This window comes from Rhinopithecus roxellana, chromosome 12 (genome assembly GCF_007565055.1).
Source record: "Rhinopithecus roxellana isolate Shanxi Qingling chromosome 12, ASM756505v1, whole genome shotgun sequence".
Taxonomy (NCBI): domain Eukaryota; kingdom Metazoa; phylum Chordata; class Mammalia; order Primates; family Cercopithecidae; genus Rhinopithecus; species Rhinopithecus roxellana.
The window spans coordinates 27318708-27340318 of NC_044560.1; the positions used below are offsets into that span (position 1 = coordinate 27318708).

At 48.4% G+C, this 21611-nt stretch overlaps 1 protein-coding gene across 4 annotated transcripts in view; it reads right to left on the reverse strand.

Moving 5' to 3' along the window:
• Positions 1-21611, reverse strand: part of CASP9 (caspase 9) — a 30851-nt gene that overhangs the window by 7158 nt on the left and 2082 nt on the right. For 2 of the 4 annotated variants that reach the window (XM_010382817.2, XM_030942905.1), the window contains exons 2-6: positions 17444-17729; positions 8644-8678; positions 7666-7842; positions 6759-6848; positions 5392-5539 (exon numbers count right to left, since the gene is read on the reverse strand). In XM_010382817.2, coding sequence (XP_010381119.1) covers positions 5392-5539; positions 6759-6848; positions 7666-7842; positions 8644-8678; positions 17444-17729 — 736 coding nt within the window. The remainder of the gene's footprint in view (positions 1-5391; positions 5540-6758; positions 6849-7665; positions 7843-8643; positions 8679-17443; positions 17730-21611) is intronic. The other 2 variants (XM_010382818.2, XM_030942904.1) reach the window with 2 other exon arrangements.

Sequence of the window (21611 nt, forward strand, 5' to 3'; positions counted from 1 at the left end):
GAATCAAAGAAGCCATCAGAAAAATACCAAATAGACACCAAGTCATGGGTAGTGAAATCCATGGAGATCTTTACACCTTCTAATACAGTAATTTCCTAAGAAAATAATTCAAATGCAGTCAAAAGCCTTCTGTACAAAGACACATGTGGTTGTGTGAGCCAAAAATTAGATATCACCTAAATGGCCAACATTAGGAAAATGGTTTAGGAAATTAGTGCGTATCATGAAAACGGCCCATTATAAAGCCGTTTGAGCTAGTGTTGATGAAGGCCATGGAGACCTGGGGAACTGCTTAAGGGATAATGTTAGCTGAGAAAAGCAGACTGTGCTCATGGGCTGGAATCCAAAAGGAAGATGCAAACATGAGATGGCTGTATTAGCTTATAACAGTCTGAATTTTTTTTTTTTTAGGTTGTCATATTTTTTGTCTTTTCCATTTTAAAATCTAGACTCCTCAAAGGCAATGCCAAGCTTGGAAAACAGAGAGGTCCTGGCAGGACTTGTGCCCCACATGGCTTAGCTACAAAGCCACTGAAGTGGAGACACTGAGGGAGGTCTTCCAGGATGAGGTCTTCTGTAGTAGGGCTCATGGTGGGTGGGGTAAGGCGGAACATAGAGGGTTACTCAGGAAAGAAGGCAGCTAACAAGAGCTTTGGTTAAAATAGATATATATTTATGTATATATACTGCAGAAAAAAAAAAAAGAGAAATTGTTTTTAAAATAGGCTGAAGTTGGAGGAGTGGTCCAGAGGGTCCCCTGGGAAAACACTCCCGGAGAATGTGACTGTGATCCAGGCCCTGATGCCATCAGGGAGAACGGTCCTGGTGAGAGAGACAGCAAGTGCTGGCCACAACACAGGCAGGTTTGCATGGCTGGATCTATGTGGATGAGGGAAGTCACGGTTCACCCAGAGGAGCTGGGGGCCCATCTGGCAGGGACAGAGGTGGTTCTGGCAACCCCATAATAATAACACCAAAATCTATTGACCTCTTAACCCACACAGCTAAAGCTCAGAAACGATTGGTAATTGGCATTCTCCCAGCTGATGAGGGGCACAGAATTCTGCCCCATATTTTTTTGCCTCTCAACTATCCTGCTGCTTCTCATGGGGGCCCCCAGCCTGCAAAGGGGGGCCTCTTTCATCTGTGACAGCCATGTTTTTCTCTAGATTTCTCGGTTCATCGTTTCTCATTTTCTTTTTTTTTTTTGAGACGGAGTCTCGCTCTGTCACCCAGGCTGGAGTGCAGTGGCCGGATCTCAGCTCACTGCAAGCTCCGCCTCCCAGGTTTACACCATTCTCCTGCCTCAGCCTCCCGAGCAGCTGGGACTACAGGTGCCCACCACCACTCCCGGCTAGTTTTTTGTATTTTTTTAGTAGAGACGGGGTTTCACCGTGTTAGCCAGGATGGTCTCGATCTCCCGACCTCGTGATCCGCCCATCTCGGCCTCCCAAAGTGCTGGGATTACAGGCTTGAGCCACCGCGCCTGGCTTTCTCGTTTTCTTGATAGAGATTCCGGAATCTGCCCCAGGTGTCTGGGAATGACATGAAGCAGCACAGCAAGGAGGCCTGAGGCTGGATCTGCCTGGCAGCTTGCGGGGGCGGTGGGGGGACGCCTAAGCAGGGGATGCCAGTAAGAATGGCCAGAGGAGACAGGGTGAGCAGAGAGGCTGAGAAGAGACAACAGGATCAGAGCAGGGGGTGTGGGGGAAAGGAAAGGGGGTCAGGCAGGGGCGCTAAGGCAGCTCCATTCCCGTGTCAGCCTCAGTCCACAAATCTGATGTGAAGACCTTGCCTACGGTATTCTGCATTTTATGTATGGCTTGGTTCTTAGAGAGCCTCGGTTCTTAGAGAGCCTCATTAATGCAAAACTCCCCGTAAGGCAGGACTCATTCCCCACAAGAATAAATACACAGTAGGAGGAAGAGATGCTCCCTCTGCACAGAAAATCCACCACCACTGCAGCATATTATCATTGCTTTCTGCCTTCTCAGCCCAATCTCTCAAATCCCAAAGAGGGGTCACCCCAAAATTGACGGCTCAGCCTCAGAGCAGCAGCCACTTGGTTGCCTCTCACGCGGACGTTGCACACCAAAGGTATCTATCGACTTTAAGGCACATTTTTCAGCCCTGGTGCTGTTACCTCCTAATGAAGGGGTAGATGACATGTTGGAGAGTTTTAACATTATTATTTTAAAATGATTTTTAAATTATTACAATACTGAGTTATAAAATAGCAATACAAGAGTCCTCAAAACCCAGGGCAGGTGTTATGATGCATGCAAACAGACACCTCGCCAGGCACTGGTGGAGAACAGAGACCATTCTCTTTCTGCTCTCAGCTGATGTGGCGCCACCATGTGGTAACAACGTTAAGCACCACGTCATGCAGCCTGCGGAGGCAAAGCAGGGACCCAGCTCCAAAGGGGCATCTTAATCACTGCATGCTGGCTTTGAAATCTTGCTGTTTTCTGTGAGTTTTGTTTTAATGATGGAAATCTGCATTATGCCAAATTTGGCTCACAGTTTTTTTTTTTTTTTTTTTTTTAGAGACAGGGTCTCGCTCTGTCACCCAGGCCAGAGTGCAATAGTGCAAACATGGCTCACTGTAGCCTCGACATCCAGGACTCAAGCGATCTTCCTGCCTAAACATCCCAAGTAGCTGCGATCATAGGCACACACCACCACACCTGGCTAATGTTTTAAAATTTGTTATAGAGACTGGTCTCAAAGTCCTTGTCTCAAGAGATCCTCCCACCTCGGCCTCCCAAACTGTTGGGATTATAGGCGTGAACCACATAGATGCTTTTACATGGATCTCCTTTAAATTCAAATTAGAATTCACATGAGGTGCAACCGGACTGTGGGCTCTGTGCCAGGCTGGGGGCCTGGCTGTGGGGTAGGCCTTGCCCTCTACTCAGAGCTGACCAGGGGATAGGCCCATCTCAATACAATAAGACAGTGCTATGGCAGGGGAGGGACAGAGGCTGCAGGAGCACAAAGGCCAGCTAACCCTGACTTTGGCCAAGAAAGTGGTGTTTAGGGAAGACCTTCTATAGGTGGTGACAATAAATTGTAACCAGAAGGATGGATGATTAAGAGTCAGCCAGGTGCCAGGCACGATGGCTCGTGCCTGTAATCCCAGCACCTTGGGAGGCAGAGGTGGGAGTATCATTGAGCCAAATAGTTCAAGACTAGCCTGGGCAATATAGTGAGACCCCCATCTCTAAAACAAAATAAGTAAAAATGAATTTTAAAAACAGAGTTAGCCAGGGGAGCAGGTAGAAGAGCAAGCAAGAGCCTGGACATCCTGTGAACGCTGGGCCATGCTGGGGGACGCGGAAAATGCCAGGCTGGGGGAGGTGAAATGGCAGGGGCCAGGTCACCGAAGGCCTTGGAAGCCCTGCTACTGAGTCCTAAGAGTGACAGCAGATATTCAAGTGACAAAGGCCCTCCCCGCTGTTGAGACTGAGACTGGATGGGGCATGGGAGGAGCACAAGACCAGCTAACCATCCAGAAAGCAGGTATGCCCACTCAGCCTGCATCCCTAATTCCCTTGCCCTTTCTGTCTTTCATTTGATTCATACCAGAAAGAGGGAGCGCAGGCTCCAGAGGAAGAGCATTGCTGGACCACACACTATGGACAAGACAGGAGGTGAGGCAGAGCAGAGTTTCTATAGCCCCCAGAGTGGCAACCTTCCTTGCTTCCTATTACTGCTGTCCTGAGGCAACTGTGCTGGCGACAGTGGGGTGGGGGACTCTTATGTGACACTGGGTCCTCCGGGGTGGGAGTGGGGGGCAGTCTGGGTTTTCAGTTATTAAAATGAACCAGTCACTGTACACATACCAATTAGTGCATTAAATATTATTAAAGTTGCCCGGGCACAGTGGCTCATGCCTGTAATCCCAGCACTCTGGGAGGCCAAAGTGGGCAGATCGCTTGAACCCAGGAGTTCAAGACCAGCCTGGGCAAGATGGCAAAACCCTGTCTCTATAAAAAAAAAAAAAGAAAGAAAAGAAAAATTAGCTGGGCGTGGTATTGGGCACCTGTAGCCCCAGCTACTCAGGAGGCTGAGGTGGGAGGATCACCTGAGCTTGGGAGTGGGTTCTGTTATTTTCCCCATTTGCTGAGATGTCTAGAGATGAACTGGCCCAGGGTTGTGTGATAGACAGGTCAGTAGCCGATCCAGGGTTTAATCAAGTGTTCTCAATCACTTGTGGTCAAGTTATGGGCATGGGTTATGACAGTGACTTAATACAGTTCATGTCAAATTATAAATTCCAGGAGACTGAAACTGTTTTTCCCCTATCCCCAGCACCTAACACACAGCCTGGTATATACAGCTGGTGCTCAATAAACACTGGATGAATGATGTGACCAGAGGCTGCTCTCCTAGGTAGCCTCCACCCAACTCTGCCAACGTGGAATAGGGATGGAGCAGTTGGATGTGCGTAGGAGAAATACACCACAGGTGCCCATGTCACAGCTGGACAAGCTAGACAGCACTATGGTGTAACAGTGCCTGCTTCTCTGGCAGATCAGGCTGGAGGCAAGGAAGTGATATACGTTCTGAAGGTCCCAGTCCGTGGAGAGTCTAGGGCAGAGGGGACTCCCTGAGACAGAATATCTAGTGCCCCCTGATATTCCTGTCATGACCCACAAGCCAGGAATCCCCATGTTTCTCTCTCTTCCCTCTTTTTTATAAGAAAATCAGGTAACACTGCAGTAGGAGTTAAGTTTAAAATCAGAGCATATAGCAAAACTACAAATAATCCAAGTAATCCTTTAAAAAACAAAACAAAAATAGAGACAGGGTCTCACTGCGTTGCCCAGGTGGGTATCAAACTCCTGGCTCAAGCAATTCTCCTGCCTTGGCCTCCCAAAGTGTTGGGCATGAGACACTGCGCCCAGCCCAAGTAATCCCTATAATTCCTCGAACCCCCACAACTACACTTTTGAAAATTCCAATAATTAAATTCTTTGGTTTCTCCGTGCAGTTGAGCTGTGGCCACCCTTTCTCTGGGATAGTGGAAACGGGGTTTGGTTGATGGAGGTCAGGGGAATAGTGACAAGAAAAATAAAAAGAGGCTTCTCCTCTCTCTTCTGTTTAGTTTCTTTTTTGCCAAGTCTCTGGAATTGAAGCTGCCAAAGTTACGCACGCCCATGATGCCACTGTGCCATGAAACTGAAGACTCCAACCTCTACAGAGCAGACAGAGCGGGGCCTGCTCCAGCCAGGCAGAGGTGCTGCCAAAAAGGGACCATGTGTGGTACCCTCTGACTGCCTGGAGAGACCTCATGGGCTCTGTGAGGGGCAGGCTGGAGAAAGAAGCAGGTGGTGGCTCCCTCCCCATCAGACCCACCCAGCGGGAGGCCAAGGAGCTGCTTACCCCCACCACAGGCCTGGATGAAAAAGAGCTTGGGCTTCCCTCCCAGGCTGGGGCAGCTGGTCCCATTGAAGATGTTCACAATCCTCTCGACCGACACAGGGCATCCATCTGTGCCATAGACAGCCCCTGGAAACTGCAGGTGGCTGGCCTAGAAGACCAAGAATCCTGGTTACAAAACCAAGAAGTTGGAGTAGGAATCCAACAGCCTGTTCAGAAGTTTTGTGGGGGCCAAGGATTTGGAAGGTCAAAGCCAGGGGCATGAGGCTGATTGAGACAGAGCAGGTTGGTTCTGGAAAGACCCTAGTCAGCATCTATTCCAGGAGTCTCATCTCAAACTCATGTGCCTCTAGGGGCCAGACAGTGTGCCTGGAGAGTGCTGGCTGTGGCCTCTAGACCAGTGGTTCTCAAAGTTTGGCCCCTGCAGCAGCAGCATCGATATCGCTTGGGAACTTGTAAGAAATGCAATTCCCGGGCCCCACCCAGACCTCCTAATCAGCAGTCTGGTCCTCCAGGCCCCTCTGACTAAGGCAGCTCAATGCTGAGAGTGGCTGCTTTAAATCAATTCAGCTCAAACCTAAGTGCACGGAAATCACCTGGGAACCTTGTTACTGGGCAGACTCGGAATGAAGAGGTCCAGGGTAGGGCCTGGAAGTCCACATTCCTCATGAGCTCTAGGGACCACATTATGAGAGAAAGGACCAAAGGAAAAGCCCTGCCCAGCCACAAGCTGGAGTTTTACTGGCTGAGGATGCTGGCCTGGTCAGGCCAGACCTTTGCGGTTTGTCAAGAGAAACTAGAAATCCTGATTTTTATGTGAAATTTGCCAGTTTTCAAAACACCATGCAGACCACAGGGAGACTCCAGGCCCCACCTTGTAACTGTGATCTGTTCAACTCCTCAACTTAAAAGATGAGGAAATTAAGGCCCAGGAAGGGGTAAAGGCTTAATCACAATGACAAACACTTAAGGGGCCAAGCCCCCAGTGGGTCTGGTGTCCTGAGTCCCACCAGCAGCAAGGGGCCTGGGGCAATGTCTCACAGGACAGAGACAGGAGCTGAGACAACATGTGTGCTGTACCTGCCCCTGGACAAATTCTGGGGGCAGGAGCTTCATGAGTGGACCTGGTCTCTGCCCTCCCTCTCCCAGAGAGCTTCTCCCAGGAACACCGACCTGCCCAGAAAGGTGCAGCCAACTCCTCAGAGGACCACATGGCTCCCAAGAAAACAACAGGAGGTGGGCAGGGCCCCACAGCCCTTTTCCACAAAGCCAAGGGTGTTCTGGACACAGGAAGGGACATGCCCCCTGCACGGCCTCTTGGCACGGCCTTTACCCAATGCCTGCCCAAGGAGCAGAGGGATGCTTCCTACCTGACAGCCGTGAGAGAGAATGACCACCACACAGCAGTCCAGAGCACTGTGGTCCCGCCGTGCCAGCTCCAGCAAAGCTAGCACCATTTCCTACAAGAGAGGGCTGCAGGTGAGCCAGAAGCACCGACAAGTCCGGCTGCAGACTGGGCCCTTCCTGACAATAAGAGGGCTCAGCCTGGCCGGGTGCGGTGGCTCACACCTATAATCCCAGCACTTTGGGAGGCCAAGGCGGGCCGATCATTTGAGGTCAGGAGTTTGAGACCAGCCTGGCCAACATGGTGAAACCCCATCTCTACTAAAAATACAAAAAAAAAAATTCAGCCAGGCGTGGTCGCATGCACCTGTAGTCCACGCTACTCAGGAGGCTGAGGCAGGAGAATTGCTTGAACCTGGGAGGTGGAGGTTGCAGTGAGCCAAGATTGCGCCACTGCACTCCAGCCTGGATGACAAAGTGGGACTCTGTCCCCCGCCACCAAAAAAAGTAAAACAACAAAGGGCCCAACCCAAAGGCCTGGGCAGAGCACTTTCTCAGCTTCCTAGGGCCAGTACTGAAGTGCTGACAGTCCCAGCAGTCGTAATAGCCACCGTTTTCAGGGAGAAGGTGCTATGCTTGGGCACTGTTCACCGAACCCCTAAAACAACCCAAGGAGGTAGGTACTATCCCTGCTTTCCAGACAAGGAAACTGAGGCACAGGAAGTCACACAGCAGGTGGCCGAGAGAGCCAGTCCCAAAACCGGGACTTCTGTGTCTGAACTTGAACCTATAGCCGCTGAGCCATCCTACCTCCCACGGTCCTCCAGATGTAAGGGCTCATCTGGGGAGTCAGCTGGCTTTTGGGGTCCCTCAAAAGATACTTCCCCACCCGCTGGCCCCCACCCCGTCTCCCTCCACAGATAGTGAGTGTACCTTGGCAGTCAGGTCGTGCTTCACCTCCACCATGAAATGCAGCGAGGAGAAGCGGCGCTGCAACTTCTCACAGTCGATGCTGGAGCCAGTGCGGGTGCTGAGCCCAGACTCACGGCAGAAGTTCACATTGTTGATAATGAGGCAGTGGCCACAGGGCTCCATGCTCAGGATGTAAGCCTGCCAGCACAGGGACCCTCGTAAACCCAGGCTCTCCCCGCGCTCCCCAGGGGACAGTCTGGAGAGACGGGAAGAAAACGGGCTCTGCCCTCCCACACAAGGAGTAGCAGGGTCTCCACCCAGCATTCTAGGGCAAAAGAGAAGCAACTGCAGGACAGACTAGCACTAGGTGACCCCCGAATCTTGGTATTCAGGGTGGGGAGCTGGTAACCTGGAAATCCAACAGCCACAAGCACTCATCCCAAAGGACCTCACGGGTCACCCAGGCCAGGGGCGTACCTGAGAACTCTGTCAGCAGAACTGTGCCCAGGCCACCTGGGGGCACCTAAGACTGCTCCCTCCCTAGGCTCGGTCCCCTTGTAATTCTCTCTCAAGGCAGCCTGTTCTTTTGTTGATGGTACTTATCACTGTTTCTATTTATATACTCATTTGCCTAACTTCTCTCTTCCCTAACAGACTGATGGTTCCTTCCCAAGTGGCCCCAGCACAGAGCACAGGAGCCACATAATAAATACTTGTGAATGAGAGAGTGGCAACTTGGTACGGATCCCAATGCCTGCCCCTCATCATCAGGTCTGCCCCGCTTCTGCCCCCAGCTTTGCAAATGAGGAAAAGCAGGGTTGAACAATCTGTCCCAGCAGGTGCTGGGCCGGAGTCAGGAAGGCTAGGACCAGACCCCCACTGCCCTGCCTAGGGTTGGGTTCCCTGGGCTCCTGACACACCTGCAGGGAAGCACCTGAGAAGGGGAGAGGGAAGGGCCCAGAGCTGGAGATACTAGCCCCAAATCTCATGGAGACTCACCAAATCTGCATTTCCCCTCAAACTCTCAGGAGCACCTGGGGAGACAGCAAAAGAGGGAAACATAATGTTGGAGTGCAGCAGAGGAGGGGCAAGGGGCTTTGTGAGGACAGCCGCCCAAGAACAGAGCAGCGGGAACTCAGACCCTCAGACACTGCTGATGGGAGAGCCAAATGGCAGAGCCACCTTGGAGATCTGTTTAGAGGTTTCTAACAAAGTTAAACACACACCTACCCTCTGACAGCATGTCCGCCCTCAGGTATATATCAAAGAACAAGGAGTGCAAATGGGCACAAAAGACTTGGCCAAAATGTTCCCTGAGGCCTTATTCATCATGCCCCAACCTGGAAACAACCAATCCAACAACAACATGATAGATATACAAATTGTGATACAGCCACACAAGAGCACAGCCTAAAAAGGAATGAGCTACTGATGATACAGGAGATAGAAATTATTTAGGCAGATAGTGAGAGTAAAACAGTCCTCAGCAGAATTTCCCCTTTAACAAAAATCAGCCCCCAAATCATTTCCTTTTTTTTTTTTTCTTACTCTTGTTGCCCAGGCTCAAGTGCAATGGCGCAATCTTGGCTCACTGCAACCTCCCCCTCCCAGGTTCAAGCAATTCTCCTGTCTCAGCCTCCCGAGTAGCTGGAATTACAGGCACCTGCCACCACACCCGGCTAATTTTTTTGTATGTTTAGTAGAGACGGGGTTTCACCATGTTGGCCAGGCTGGTCTCGAACTCCTGACCTCAGATGATCAGCCCACCTCAGCCTCCCAACGTGCTGGGATTACAGGTGTGAGCCACTGCGCCTGGCCTCAAATCATTTCTTTTCTAACAAAGAGCAGCCTGAAAAATCTAGCTGCAGACATAGATAAGCAAGCTGGAAGCTCACGGGTGAATGCCAGCAGCTGTGCCAATAGAAAAGCTACCAAGGGGCCAGGTATATTCAACAAGGAGGCTCCATCTTCCCTTTTCTTTGTCACCACGAGTACAGTAAAGAAGTAAGCAACATGGCACCGGCCAGATAGAGAACCCATCTGCATAACACAAGATTAGGGTGGGGATGGCCAGCTTTTCACACCCTATGCAAATGGCACACCTAGTCCTAACCAGTTTTTGTAATCCTACGCAAATGAAACACCTGGTCTGACCAATCTTCGTGCCCTATGTAAATCAGACACCTGCCTCCTCAAGCTCATCTATAAAACCCCTTGCATTCCGCTACAGAAGCAGCAACCCATTTCTCTGGGACCCCTCTCTGCAGCAGAGAGTTCTTCTCTTTTTTTCGCCTATTATATATACTTCCACTCTGAACCTCACTGTAAGTCCGTGTCCTGGTTTTCCATGGCCGTGAAGACAATGAAACTTGGGTATTTACCCCAGATGAATGACGCCACTTCACTGATACATGCAACGCAGGAAAGCCTAGAAAATGTGCTGTGTAAGGCCAGGCGCGGTGGCTCACGCCTATAATTCTAGCACTTTGGGAGGCCGAGGTGAGTGGATCACCTGAGGTCAGGGGTTCCAGACCAGCCTGGCCAACGTGGTGAAACCTCATCTCTACTAAAAATGCAAAAAGAAAAAAAAAAAAAAATTAGCCAGGTGAGGGGGTGGGCACCTGTAATCCCAGCTACTCAGGAGGCTGAGGCAGAAGAATCACTTGAACCTGGGAGGCGGAGGTTGCAGTGAGTCGAGATCGCGCCATTGCACTCCAGCGTGGGCAACAAGAGCAAAACTCCATCTCAAAAAAAAAAAAAACAAAAAAAATGTGCTGCGTAAAAAAAAAGCCAGACACCAGAGAGTATAGAGATGGTGTCTCATTGAGAAGAAATTACAGAGCAGAAAGAGGTGAGGGAAGCTCAGGAGAGCGGATGCTCACTGTCTGCAGTGTCCATAGGGGCCCAGCGCACAGCAGGTCCTCCGGAAGTACTTGCAGAATGAATAAATGAATAAAGATGATTATTTTCCATCAATGTCAAAAGAGTTTTCATTTCCGTTAGCAAGAAGTTGACTGCTCACCAGCTTAAAAGGTGATGAGATGTTTTTTCTTCTTTTTGAGACAGTCTCGCTCTGTCGCCCTGACGCAGTCGTCCAAAACATTTATTAGGGAACTTAGAGTGCTGCAGCAATCCTTGAGGGAAGCAGCAAGAAAAAACGGGTGTCTACCTAGGTTTGGTCCATAGTGAAGGAATCAGGGTAAGGAGTTTACGTGAGGGTTTAAGGAATTTGGCTCAGGGCCAGGGCCAGTTTCTTTCAGTGTTTTGGGCGATAACCTACATACCTTTTTTTTTTTTTTCCTTTTTCTTCAGAGGGAGCCTCATTCTGTTGTCCAGGCTGGAGTGCAGTGGCGCAATCTCGGCTCACTGCAAACTTTGCCTGCTGGGCTCAAGTGACCCTTCCACCTAAGCCATCAAATAGCTGGGACTACACCACCACACCTAGCTAATTTTTTTTTTTTTTTTCAGACAAGAGTCCTACTCTGTTGCCCAGGCTGGAGTACAGTGGCACAATCTTGGCCCACTACAACCTCTGTCTCCCGACTTCAAACAATTCTCCTGCCTCAGCCTCCTGAGTAGCTAGGATTACAAGCACACGCCACCATGCTCAGCTAATTTTTGCATTTTCAGTAAAGACAGGGTTTCATCATGTTGGCCAGGCTAGTCTCGAACTCCTGGCCTCAAGTGATCCGTCCGTCGTGGCCTCCCCAAGTGCTGGGATTATAGGCGTGAGCCACCACACCTGGTCTACCTAGATACCTTTTATCAGTGCCTGAGAATGTTTAAGGCCCAGGTTTGGGCTCAGGTCTACTAGGAAAAACCTGCAGCTGGCTGGGTTACAGGGTGGTCAAAGCACTCTGTAATTTTCAGTCAGGACACAGAAAGCAAGCAGGGGAACTGGGGGACCCTACAGAAGGGAAGATGCCCTGGGACTGACCCTCCCCAGCCCTTGGCAATTTAGAAATCACAGAAGGAAGCAGCGCTGACCAATGAGACCCACCCAAGGCTCACTCAATAGGAGGCCCCATGTGAAGTCCCTCCACACACCGCCTCGCTTACTCCTCAGAGCAGGCCCTTCTGCACAGAAGTACTAGCACACATTCCCATTTGCCAGAGGGGAACTGGAGACTCAGAAACCCTGAGTTGTAATGGGAGGTGAGCACAGCCACCAGCCCCAGAGCGAAGGAACCAGGAAGCCAGGTAGGGCTGAAGAGCCAACTTCTACTTTCAAGGAAGTTCCAACCCAGGCAAGGCATGAGCAGAGAAAGCCACTGTGATGGTTGAGTTCACAGGTTAACTTGACTAGATCACAGGGTGCCCAGATATTTGGTTAAATATAACAGTATTTCTCAGGGTGCCTGTGAATGTTTTGGGGATGAGAATGGGATTTGAATAGGTAGACAGAGGAAAGCAGATGGCCCTCCCCAGGAGGGTGGGCCGCGTCCAATCCGTCAAGGGCCTGAATAGAACGAAACAGTGGAGAATGGGAGAATTTGATCTCTCTCTGTCTCACTGCTTGAGCTGGGACATCAGTCTTCTTCTGCCTTTGGAATGGGACTTCTACCAATGGTGCTCCTGGATCTCAGGCCTTCAGAACCAGACTGGAACTACACTACCAGCTTTCCTGGTCTCCGACTTGCAGATGGAAGACCATGGGACTTCTCAGCCTCCACAATTGCATGAGCCAATTCCTTGTAATAAATATGTTTTTAGATAAAGATATATATACACACATACTAAAAATATATGTATAGATCTTTCTATATATATCTGTGTGTTTCTGTGTATATGTATACATACAAAACAGAGCCCCAGAGACTCAACTACTTGCCCATTGTGACACAGCTGGCAAGTGCTAGAGTTGGGATTTGAACCCAAGTACCTCGGACTCACTCCATCACTGCCTCATAAAAGACAAATGGTTTGGCCGGGTGCAGTGGTGGCTCATACCTGTAATCCCACCACTTTGGGAAGCCAAGGCAGACGGATCACGAGGTCAGGAGATCGAGACCATCCTGGTTAACACGGTGAAACCCCAACTCTACTAAAAAAAGATACGAAAAAATTAGCCAGGTGTGATTGTGATGGTGGGCGCCTGTCGTCCCAGATACTCAGGAGGCTGAGGTGGGAGAATGGCATGAACCTAGGAGGTAGAGCATGCAGTGAGCCAAGATTGCACCACTGCACTCCAGCCTGGGTGACAGAGCGAGACTCTATCAAAAAAAAAAAAAAAAGAAAGAAAAAAAAAGAACAAATGGCTCATTATCTTTCTTGTCTCTGTATTTGTGCCATTACTCATTAGATCATGCAAATGTTTACTAACTACCTGTTGAGTTCTAGGTGTTGGGGATGCAGCACTGAACAAAAGATGCTGTTTTATACACACATGCACATGCACACACACCCCCACTGTAGGTTCCGCTTCTCTGGAGAATCCTGAGAACACAGCTACCAACAGTTCTCCCAGCCCTCCCGGGCAGGAGACCCTGGCTGGAACAAGCAGTTACACACAAGGCATCATGTCTGAAACTAAGAAAGTTCCTTCCATTCTGAAGGAAAAGTCGTTTTCCTCTGAATATACAAAGACAAAGCCACTCTCTCTGGTGGGTCCCCTGATGATGCACCTCTAAAGCACTGTGTTCAGCTTCTTCATAGCACTACCCACAGCCATGAATAAGGACCAAATTATGCAAGCATGAATTGAGTATCTGCCCCTCTCCAGGTGAACTGGACATCCTTGTTTGAAGCTGCATCCCCAACACCTAGAACCCAACAGGTACTTAGTAAACATCTGCATGAGCTAATGAGTAATGGCACAAATATAGGGCCAAGAAAAAGAATGAGCCATTTGTTCTTCATGAGGCAGTGATGGAGTGAGTTCGAGGTACTTGGGTTCAAATCCCAACTCCAACACTTAGCACCTGTGTCACAATGGGCAAGGAGCTCAGAGTCTCTGGGTCTCTGATTTCCCCATCTGTATTACAGGATAATAGGAGCAACTATCAACCTCATAGGATTGTGATGACACCTCAAACGATTAATACATGTGAGGCACATAGAACAATACCTGACACACTTGACAACTCAACAAAACTGATGTGTCCATCATCATTATTATTATTCATTGACACTCAAGCTCAATGAATATGTATGAGTGTGGTGTGTGTACTCAGCCCCACCACACTAACACTTTGGGCCAGATTCTTCTTTATTGTGCATAGCTACTCTGTACACTGTTGGGTTTTGGCAGCATCTCTGTCTACTCACTAGATGCCAGTAGCACCCACCCACCCTCAGTTATAACAACCAGATTTGTCTCTAGACATTGTCAAATGTCCCTTGGAGGTCGGGGCAAAATCGTCCCCAGGATGAAACACTGACCTACAGCATCCTTTCCTGTACTCACTTATGAAAGGCTCTGCTGCTGGCCCTATTCTTGCTCAGCCAGACATTCCCATACGTATGAATACACAGCTCTTCCTTTGTGGATCACCATGAAACCTACCTTGGGAAGCATTCCCATGCAGTACTCAGGAGTCTAAGGCCCAGCACGTAAAAAGGACATCTCTAGCCAGGCATGGTGGCATGCCTCTAGCCCCAGCTACTCGGGAGGCTGAGGTGAGAGAACTGGTTGAACCTGGCAGGCAGAGGTTGCAGTGAGCCGAGATCACACCACCGCACTCCACCCTGGGTAACAGAGTAAGACCCTATCTCAAAAAATAATAATAATAAGGTAAAAAAATTAAGTGATCTTACTATTGTTATTATTTACCCGTCAGAATTAAGCTCCTACTAGGAATAAATATTCACAACAAATAAGAAACAAAACACCTTCCAAAAAAACAGGAAGTTTCAAATTCTGACTGTTGGTCCTAAATGATTCATGTTTACATTTCCCAGAACCAAATAACAACAGATGAGCTTTGTATTCTGCCTTTCTCCTTTACAGGATAATAATGCACGTGGCCAATTCCAGAACCAGTCTTCTTCCTTATACTTCAAGCAAATGCAGCTTCATACCCTCATCATATTTGTCTGTTTCTCTGCCTTAGTGGATTGCCCAAAAATCAGTTATTCAGCAAGTACTCAATAATGTTCACCATTATTATTATGAATATTAACTTTGATACCATGCAATGGTCTACCTGGCACCCATGAAACAGGAAGTGCTAGATATCCACATGCTGCCATGGGATCAAAGCCCCAACTGAAAATAACCCATATGTCCATCAACAGGAAAATGATTAAATAAATTGTGGATTGTTCAGAAAAGGAACTGCTGCCATCTAGAAATTAAAAAGAATGAACTACTGATATGCACAACAATATGAATGAATTTTGTTGGATTTTTGTTGAAAGAAAACAGTACTTTTTACCCATCACACAGGAAAAAAATGTCAATACTCACTGTTGGCAAGAATGTGAGAAAGTGGTCACCTTCACTCATAGTTGGTGAGATTATAAAATGACACCATTTGGGTCAGGTGCAGTGGCTCACACCTGTAATTCCAGCACTTTGGGAGGCCAAGGTGGGCAGATTACTGGAGCCCAGGAGTTTGAGGGCAGCCTGGGCAACATGGTGAGACCTCATTTCTACAAAAAATTTTAAAATTGGCCAGGCATGGGCTGGGAGTGGTGGCTCACACCTGTGATCCCAGCACTTTGGGAGACTGAGGCGGGCAGATCACTTGAGGCCAGGAGTTCAAGACCAGCCTAGGCAATATGGTAAAACCCTATCTCTACTAAAAATACAAAAATTAGCCAGGCGTGGTGGTGGGTGCCTATAGTCCCAGCTACTCAGGAGGCTGAGGCAGGATAATTGCTTGAATCCAGGAGGTGGAGGTTGCAGTGAGCTGACATTGCGCCACTGCACTCCAGCCTGGGTGACAGAGCAAGACTCCCTCTTTAAAAAAAAAAAAAAAAAAAATGGCCAGGGGTGATAACATGCACAGCTATCCAGGAGGCCGAGGTAGGAGGATTGCTTGAGCCCAGGAGATTGAGACCAGCCTGGGCCACACGGTGAGATCCCATCTCTACACAAAATACAAAAAAAAAATAGCACACAGCTACCTGGGAGGCTGAGGGGGAGAATCGCTTGAGCCCGGGAATTCAAGGCTGCAGTGAGCCGTGATCACGCCACTGCACTCCAGCCTGGGCCACAGAAGACCTTGTCTCAATTAAAAAAAAAAGAAAGACACAATTTTTACAACTTCTTTTTTCTTAGAGACAGGATCTCACCAAGTTGCCCAGGCTGGCTGTGAATTCCTAGGCTCATGCAGTCCTCCTGCCTCAGCCTCCCAAGTAGCTCGTCCTATAGGCTCACACCATCACACCTGGCTAAAATGACGTATATTTGAAATATAAGTTGGTAGCATCTATAGGACGGGAACAATTACCCTTTAACACAAAACTCCATTTCTAGAAACATCCTGCAGTCAGAACCCGACGTACATGCGAGGCTCACTGCAGAAACAACACAATGTCCATCAGCATGAGTTGGATCAATGAGGTGTCCCACAAAGCACACGTGGGGCTACCTTGCAGAGCAGACAGAACAGGTAAGCCTGGGCTGCAGCCCTGTCTCCACTCCTCACTAGCTGTGTGATTTGGCACAGGTTGTGTCCCAGTCTGTGGCTCACTTTGTCTAACAGCAAAGCACCTACCTTACAAGAGAGATGTGGAGATTAAATCAGATCATTTATGTAAGCACTCCGAACAGTGCCTGGCAAATAGCAAGCACTCAATAAGATTCACCATTACTATTATGATTATTAACTACGATACCATGCAATGGTCCACGAGGCACCCAAGAAACAGGAAGTGCTAGAGCGCCACACGCTGCCATGGGAACAAAGCCCCAACTGAAAACAACCCACATGTCCATCAATAGGAAATGGTTAAATTGTGGATTATTCAGAATAGGAACTGCTGCCATCTAGAAATTAAAAACAATGAACTACTGATATGCACAACAACATGAATGAATTTCACAGATGAGTGAAAGAAGCCAGGCTCAAGATTATTTAAGACTATATAGGATTTATATGAAGTTCAACGACAAGCAAAAGGGATCTCTGGCGATAGAGATGAGAATGGTGATTGCTTTGGGAAAGGGGAAGTGGGAAGAGATGGAAAGAGAGAGGACAGTCTTACAGGACCCTGGAATGTTTTCATCTTGATGATCTGGGTGTTAGTTACCTGTAGGTACACATAGGTAAAAATCACCCAGCTGTACCCTTGGAATTTATGCATTTTATTGGATGTAGCCGTGTGGCCTTTGGCAAAGTATTTAATTTCCACGAGCTTCAGTCAGTTTCTCCATCAACAAGGATGGGTCTAATGACACCTGCCTTGCGGGGTTGCTCTAAGGGAAGAAGGTAAGGGTAAATACCTTGCAGATGTCTGTTTGTACGGGGCAGATAGAACCCAGGCCTCTCTCCTACCCCCAGACATGAGGTAGTCCAAGCTACCCACCCAGACCGAAAGGCAAATCCAAAACAATAGATGGATCTGGAAACACTGATCAAAACCTGGGACCTGCTATCTCAAAGGCAGGAAAAAAAAAACAAAAACAAAAAACCCGGGACACCCAAAACAGACCTCAACACACGCTTTTCAGAGGAGGGGCTGCCAAGATTCAGCCTCCTGAAAACCTCCCAGAATTTTGCCATCCCTATGAGCATTCAGAAAGACAACGCTAAATTTAAATTCTGAATCTCAGCCCACCCAGCTGTACTCACAGTCAGTCCCAAATGACTACACGTCATGCCCACCTACCAATCACTCTCTGGATACTCACCGACATCACCGAATCCTCCAGAACCAATGTCCACTGGTCTGGGTGTTTCCGGTCTGAGAACTTCTGGTTTGCGAATCTCTGGTCTGAGCACCACTGGGGTAAGGTTTTCTAGGGTTGGCTTCGACAACTGTACTGCTTGCCTGTTAGTTCGCAGGAATGAAGCCAACATGTCCTGGCCTGTATCCTCTAAGCAGGAGATGAACAAAGGAAGAGCTTGACTCCCTCGAGTCTCTAGATCTGTGATCAGTTGCCTGGCCTGATCCCGCCGAGATCCAGAGCCTGCCCGCTGTTTAGAAAGAAAGGCAGGATACTAATTACCCATGTACTTTTATATGGCTCTCACCTCATCTCCCCATTTCCCAGCTACTGTAAGTCTAAACAGTCAGGCACGTGGGCAGCAATGGAGTTGCAGGTGTGATGAGTGTGTGTCACTTACCAGCCTTTGATGATCTGTTCATTATTTCGCAGGGCAAAAGATCCCCAACACTATGCTAAGTGCTGAAAATGCTACCATGGACAGTCTCAGTCCTTAAGGAGCAAATTTCTAATGAGGAATGCAATCAGACAAATCAGCAATGACACAGCAAGAGACAAGTGCCCAGAAGGAAGGCACATGGGGCTGAGGGTATCAGAAGTGAATAGTGAATTCAGAGTCTTAGGAGGTAGGAGGTAGATAGTGGCAAGGGACAAGGCCTTTGGGTGGCCAGGCCAAGAAATTCATCCTGAGACCTGTCAGGTGCCACTGAAGAGTTTTTTTGTTTTTTGTTTTTGGTTTTTTTTTTTCCTTGAGACAGAGTCTCACTCTGTCACCCAGGCTAGAGTGTAGTGGTGCAATCTTAGCTCACTGCAACCTCCAGCTCTGAGGTTTAAGCGATTCTCCTGCCTCAGCCTCTGGAGTAGTTGGGATTACCGGCATACACCACCATGCCTGGCTAATTTCTTTTGTATTTTTAGTAGAGACAGGGTTTCACCATGTTGCCCAGGCTGGTCTTGAACTGACCTCAAGTGATCCTCCAACTTTGGCCTCCCAAAGTGCTGGGATTACAGGGATGAGCCACCATGGCCAGTCATCAGTTTTTTTCTGTTTTTTGTTTTTGTTTTTTTTGAGAAAGAGTCTTGCTCTGTCACCCAGGCTGGAATGCAGTGGCACCATCTCAGCTCACTGTAACCTCCACCTTTCAGGTACAAGTGATTCTCCCGCATCAGCCTCCCAGGTAGCTGGGACTACAGGAACCCGCCACCATGCCTGGCTAATTTTTGTATTTTTTGGTCAAGACAGGGTTTCACCATGTTGGCCAGGCTGGTCTCAAACTCCTGACTTCAAGCGATCCACCAACCTCAGCCTCTCAAAGTGCTAGGATTACAGGCATGAGCTACCGTGCCTGGCCACCAAAGAGTTATAAGATCAGAGTGACAGAGACAGATATGCCTTTTCAAAAAATCATCCTGGGGTCAGGGTGAAAAATGGAAAGGAGTGAGCCATAGCCAGACCAGAAGGCAGCAAAGATGGTGCAGCTAAAATAGAGAGAAGTGAAAGGGCAAGGCAGAGATACAAAGAGGGAGGGTCCACAGGACATGGGCACTGACTGGTGGGACTGTGAAGGCAGAGCGAGGGTCAAGGTTGACAGGCAGGCCAGGCACAGTGGCTCATGCTTGCAATTCCAGCACTCTGGGAGGCTGAAGTGGGAGGACGGCTTGAGCCCAGGAGTTCAACACCAGCCTGGGCAATGCAGTGAGATCCTGTCTCTACAAAAACTTTAAAAAATTAGCCAGGTACGGTGTCATGCACCTGCAGTCCTAGCTACTCAGGAGGCTGAGGCAGGAGGATGGCTCGAGCCCAGGAGGTTAAGGCTGCAGTGAGCTGTGATAGCACCACTGTACTTCAGCCTGGGCGACACAGCAAGACCCTGTCTCAAAAAAAAAAAAAGTTGAAGGTGTTAGGATGGTGGGGTCAGTCACTAAGACAGAAGGAAGATTCTGGTTATCTGCCATCTGTCCTCAGACACCCAGCACTGGACAGGTTCTCAGGATCCACAGGGATAAGATGGCACCATGTCCTCAACTATCCTACAGCAGCACTGTCTATGAGAACCTTCCGTGATGATGGAAATATTCTTGGTCTACACTGTCCCATATGGTAACCATACATCACATGACCACTGAGCACTTGGGTGGTACAATTGAGGAACTGAATTTTTGTGGGCAAAAGATTACCTAGGTGCCGAGGCAAGAGATTGAAGTGACAAACCGTTTCAGTATAATAAAGAAAACAGTTAGAATAAGAAGTCATAATACAAATTAGATACAGAGATGATCATGGATAATCATCAATCATTATTATAAACATTATTAATCATTAGCTTTTAATATTACTCTTTGTTGTACTGCTAATATAACTTAAGAATAATCAGTGGGTACAGGGTCAGGTGCTGAAGGGACATTGTGAGAAGTGCCCTAGAAGGCAAGATGTGAGCCCTCTGTCACACCCACAAAAGGGCCACTTGAGGGCTCCTTGGTCAAGCAGTAATGCCAGTGTCTGGGAAGGCACGTGTTACTTAGCAGACCATGAAAGGGAGTCTCCTTTCCTTGGAGGAGTCAGGAAACGCTCTACTCCACCAGCTTCTTGTGGAAGGCTGGATATTATCCAGGCCTGCCCGTAGTCATCTGGAGGGCTAAACCCCTCCCTGTGGTGCTGTGCTTTAATGGCCACGCTCCTTGTCCACTTTCATGCTCCTCCCGTACTCCTGGTTCCTCTTTGAAGTTCGTAGCAGATAGCGGTGGAAAAATAGTGAAAGTCACTGGGCACGGTGGCTCAAGCCTGTAATCTCAGCACTTTGGAAGGCCGAGATGGGCGGATCACGAGGTTAGGAGATCGAGACCATCCTGGCTAACGCGGTGAAACCCCGTCTCTACTAAAAAAATACAAAAAACTAGCCGGGCGAGGTGGCGGGCGCCTGTAGTCCCAGCTACTCGGGAGGCTGAGGCAGGAGAATGGCGTGAACCTGGGAGGCGGAGCTTGCAGTGAGCTGAGATCCGGCCACTGCACTCCAGCCTGGGCGACAGAGTGAGACTCCACCTCAAAAAAAAAAAAAAAAGAAAAAGAAAAAATAGGGAAAGTCTTAAAGTCTTTGCTTTCTTATAAGTGTATAGAAGAAAACGCTGACGTATGCTGCCTTCCCTCTCTGCTTCAGCTACCTAAAAGGGAAGGGCCCACTTTCCTATGATCACGTGACTTGCTTCACCTTATCAATCACTTAAGACGACTCACCCTCCTTACCCTGCCCCCTTGCCTTGTATCCAATAAATAACAGCGCAGCAGGTATTCGGGGCCACTACGGTCTCTGCATCTAGGTGGTAGTGGTCCCCAGGGCCCAGCTGTCTTTTCTTCTATCTGTCTTGTGTCTTCATGTCTACGATCTCTCGTCTCCACACACAAGGAGAAAAATCCACAGGCCCCGTAGGGCTGGACCCTATAGATTTTTAACTTTATTTAATTTTAATTACTTCAAATTTACCTTTAACCACATGTGGCTAATGGCTACTGCTGGGAACAGCACAAACCTATAGTGCCACTAAGAAGGTAAGTCTCACTACCAGAGCAGTTGGCCACATGCAAATAGATGGTGTTGTTTAGATTTCTCTCCACATTTGCTGAACACTCCAGGAGGTCAACACTGTGTAAATGCATTGTTTAATCTTTTTCTCCCTCAATAACCTTATAGAGTTAAATTACAATTTCCCAACTTTTTAGGGTAAGAAATTTCAGGGAAACTGAGTCACAGAAAGGGTTCTTCTGTTTGGTTCATTGGTTGTGGTTTTTTACAACTTGCTAATACATAACAAGGCCAGGATGAGAGCCCAGATCCAAAATCTGCCTGTTTTTCAGCCATACTAGGGTGGCAAAATGGCAACCTGTGGTTCCCACAAGGTTCTTAAAAAATTTCTGAATTTGTTGCTAACATTTTAAGCCAGTGAATTTGACAGAGGAATCAAGATTTCCAGCTTCTTTTTTAAAATATGAAAGCTGGGCCAGGTACAGTGGCTCACACCTGTAATCCCAACACTGAGGCAGGAGAATCACTTGAGGCCAGGAGTTTGAGACTCATCTGGACAACATAGCAAGGCTCCTATCTGTACCAAAAAAAAGGTTTTTTTTAATTAGCCAGGC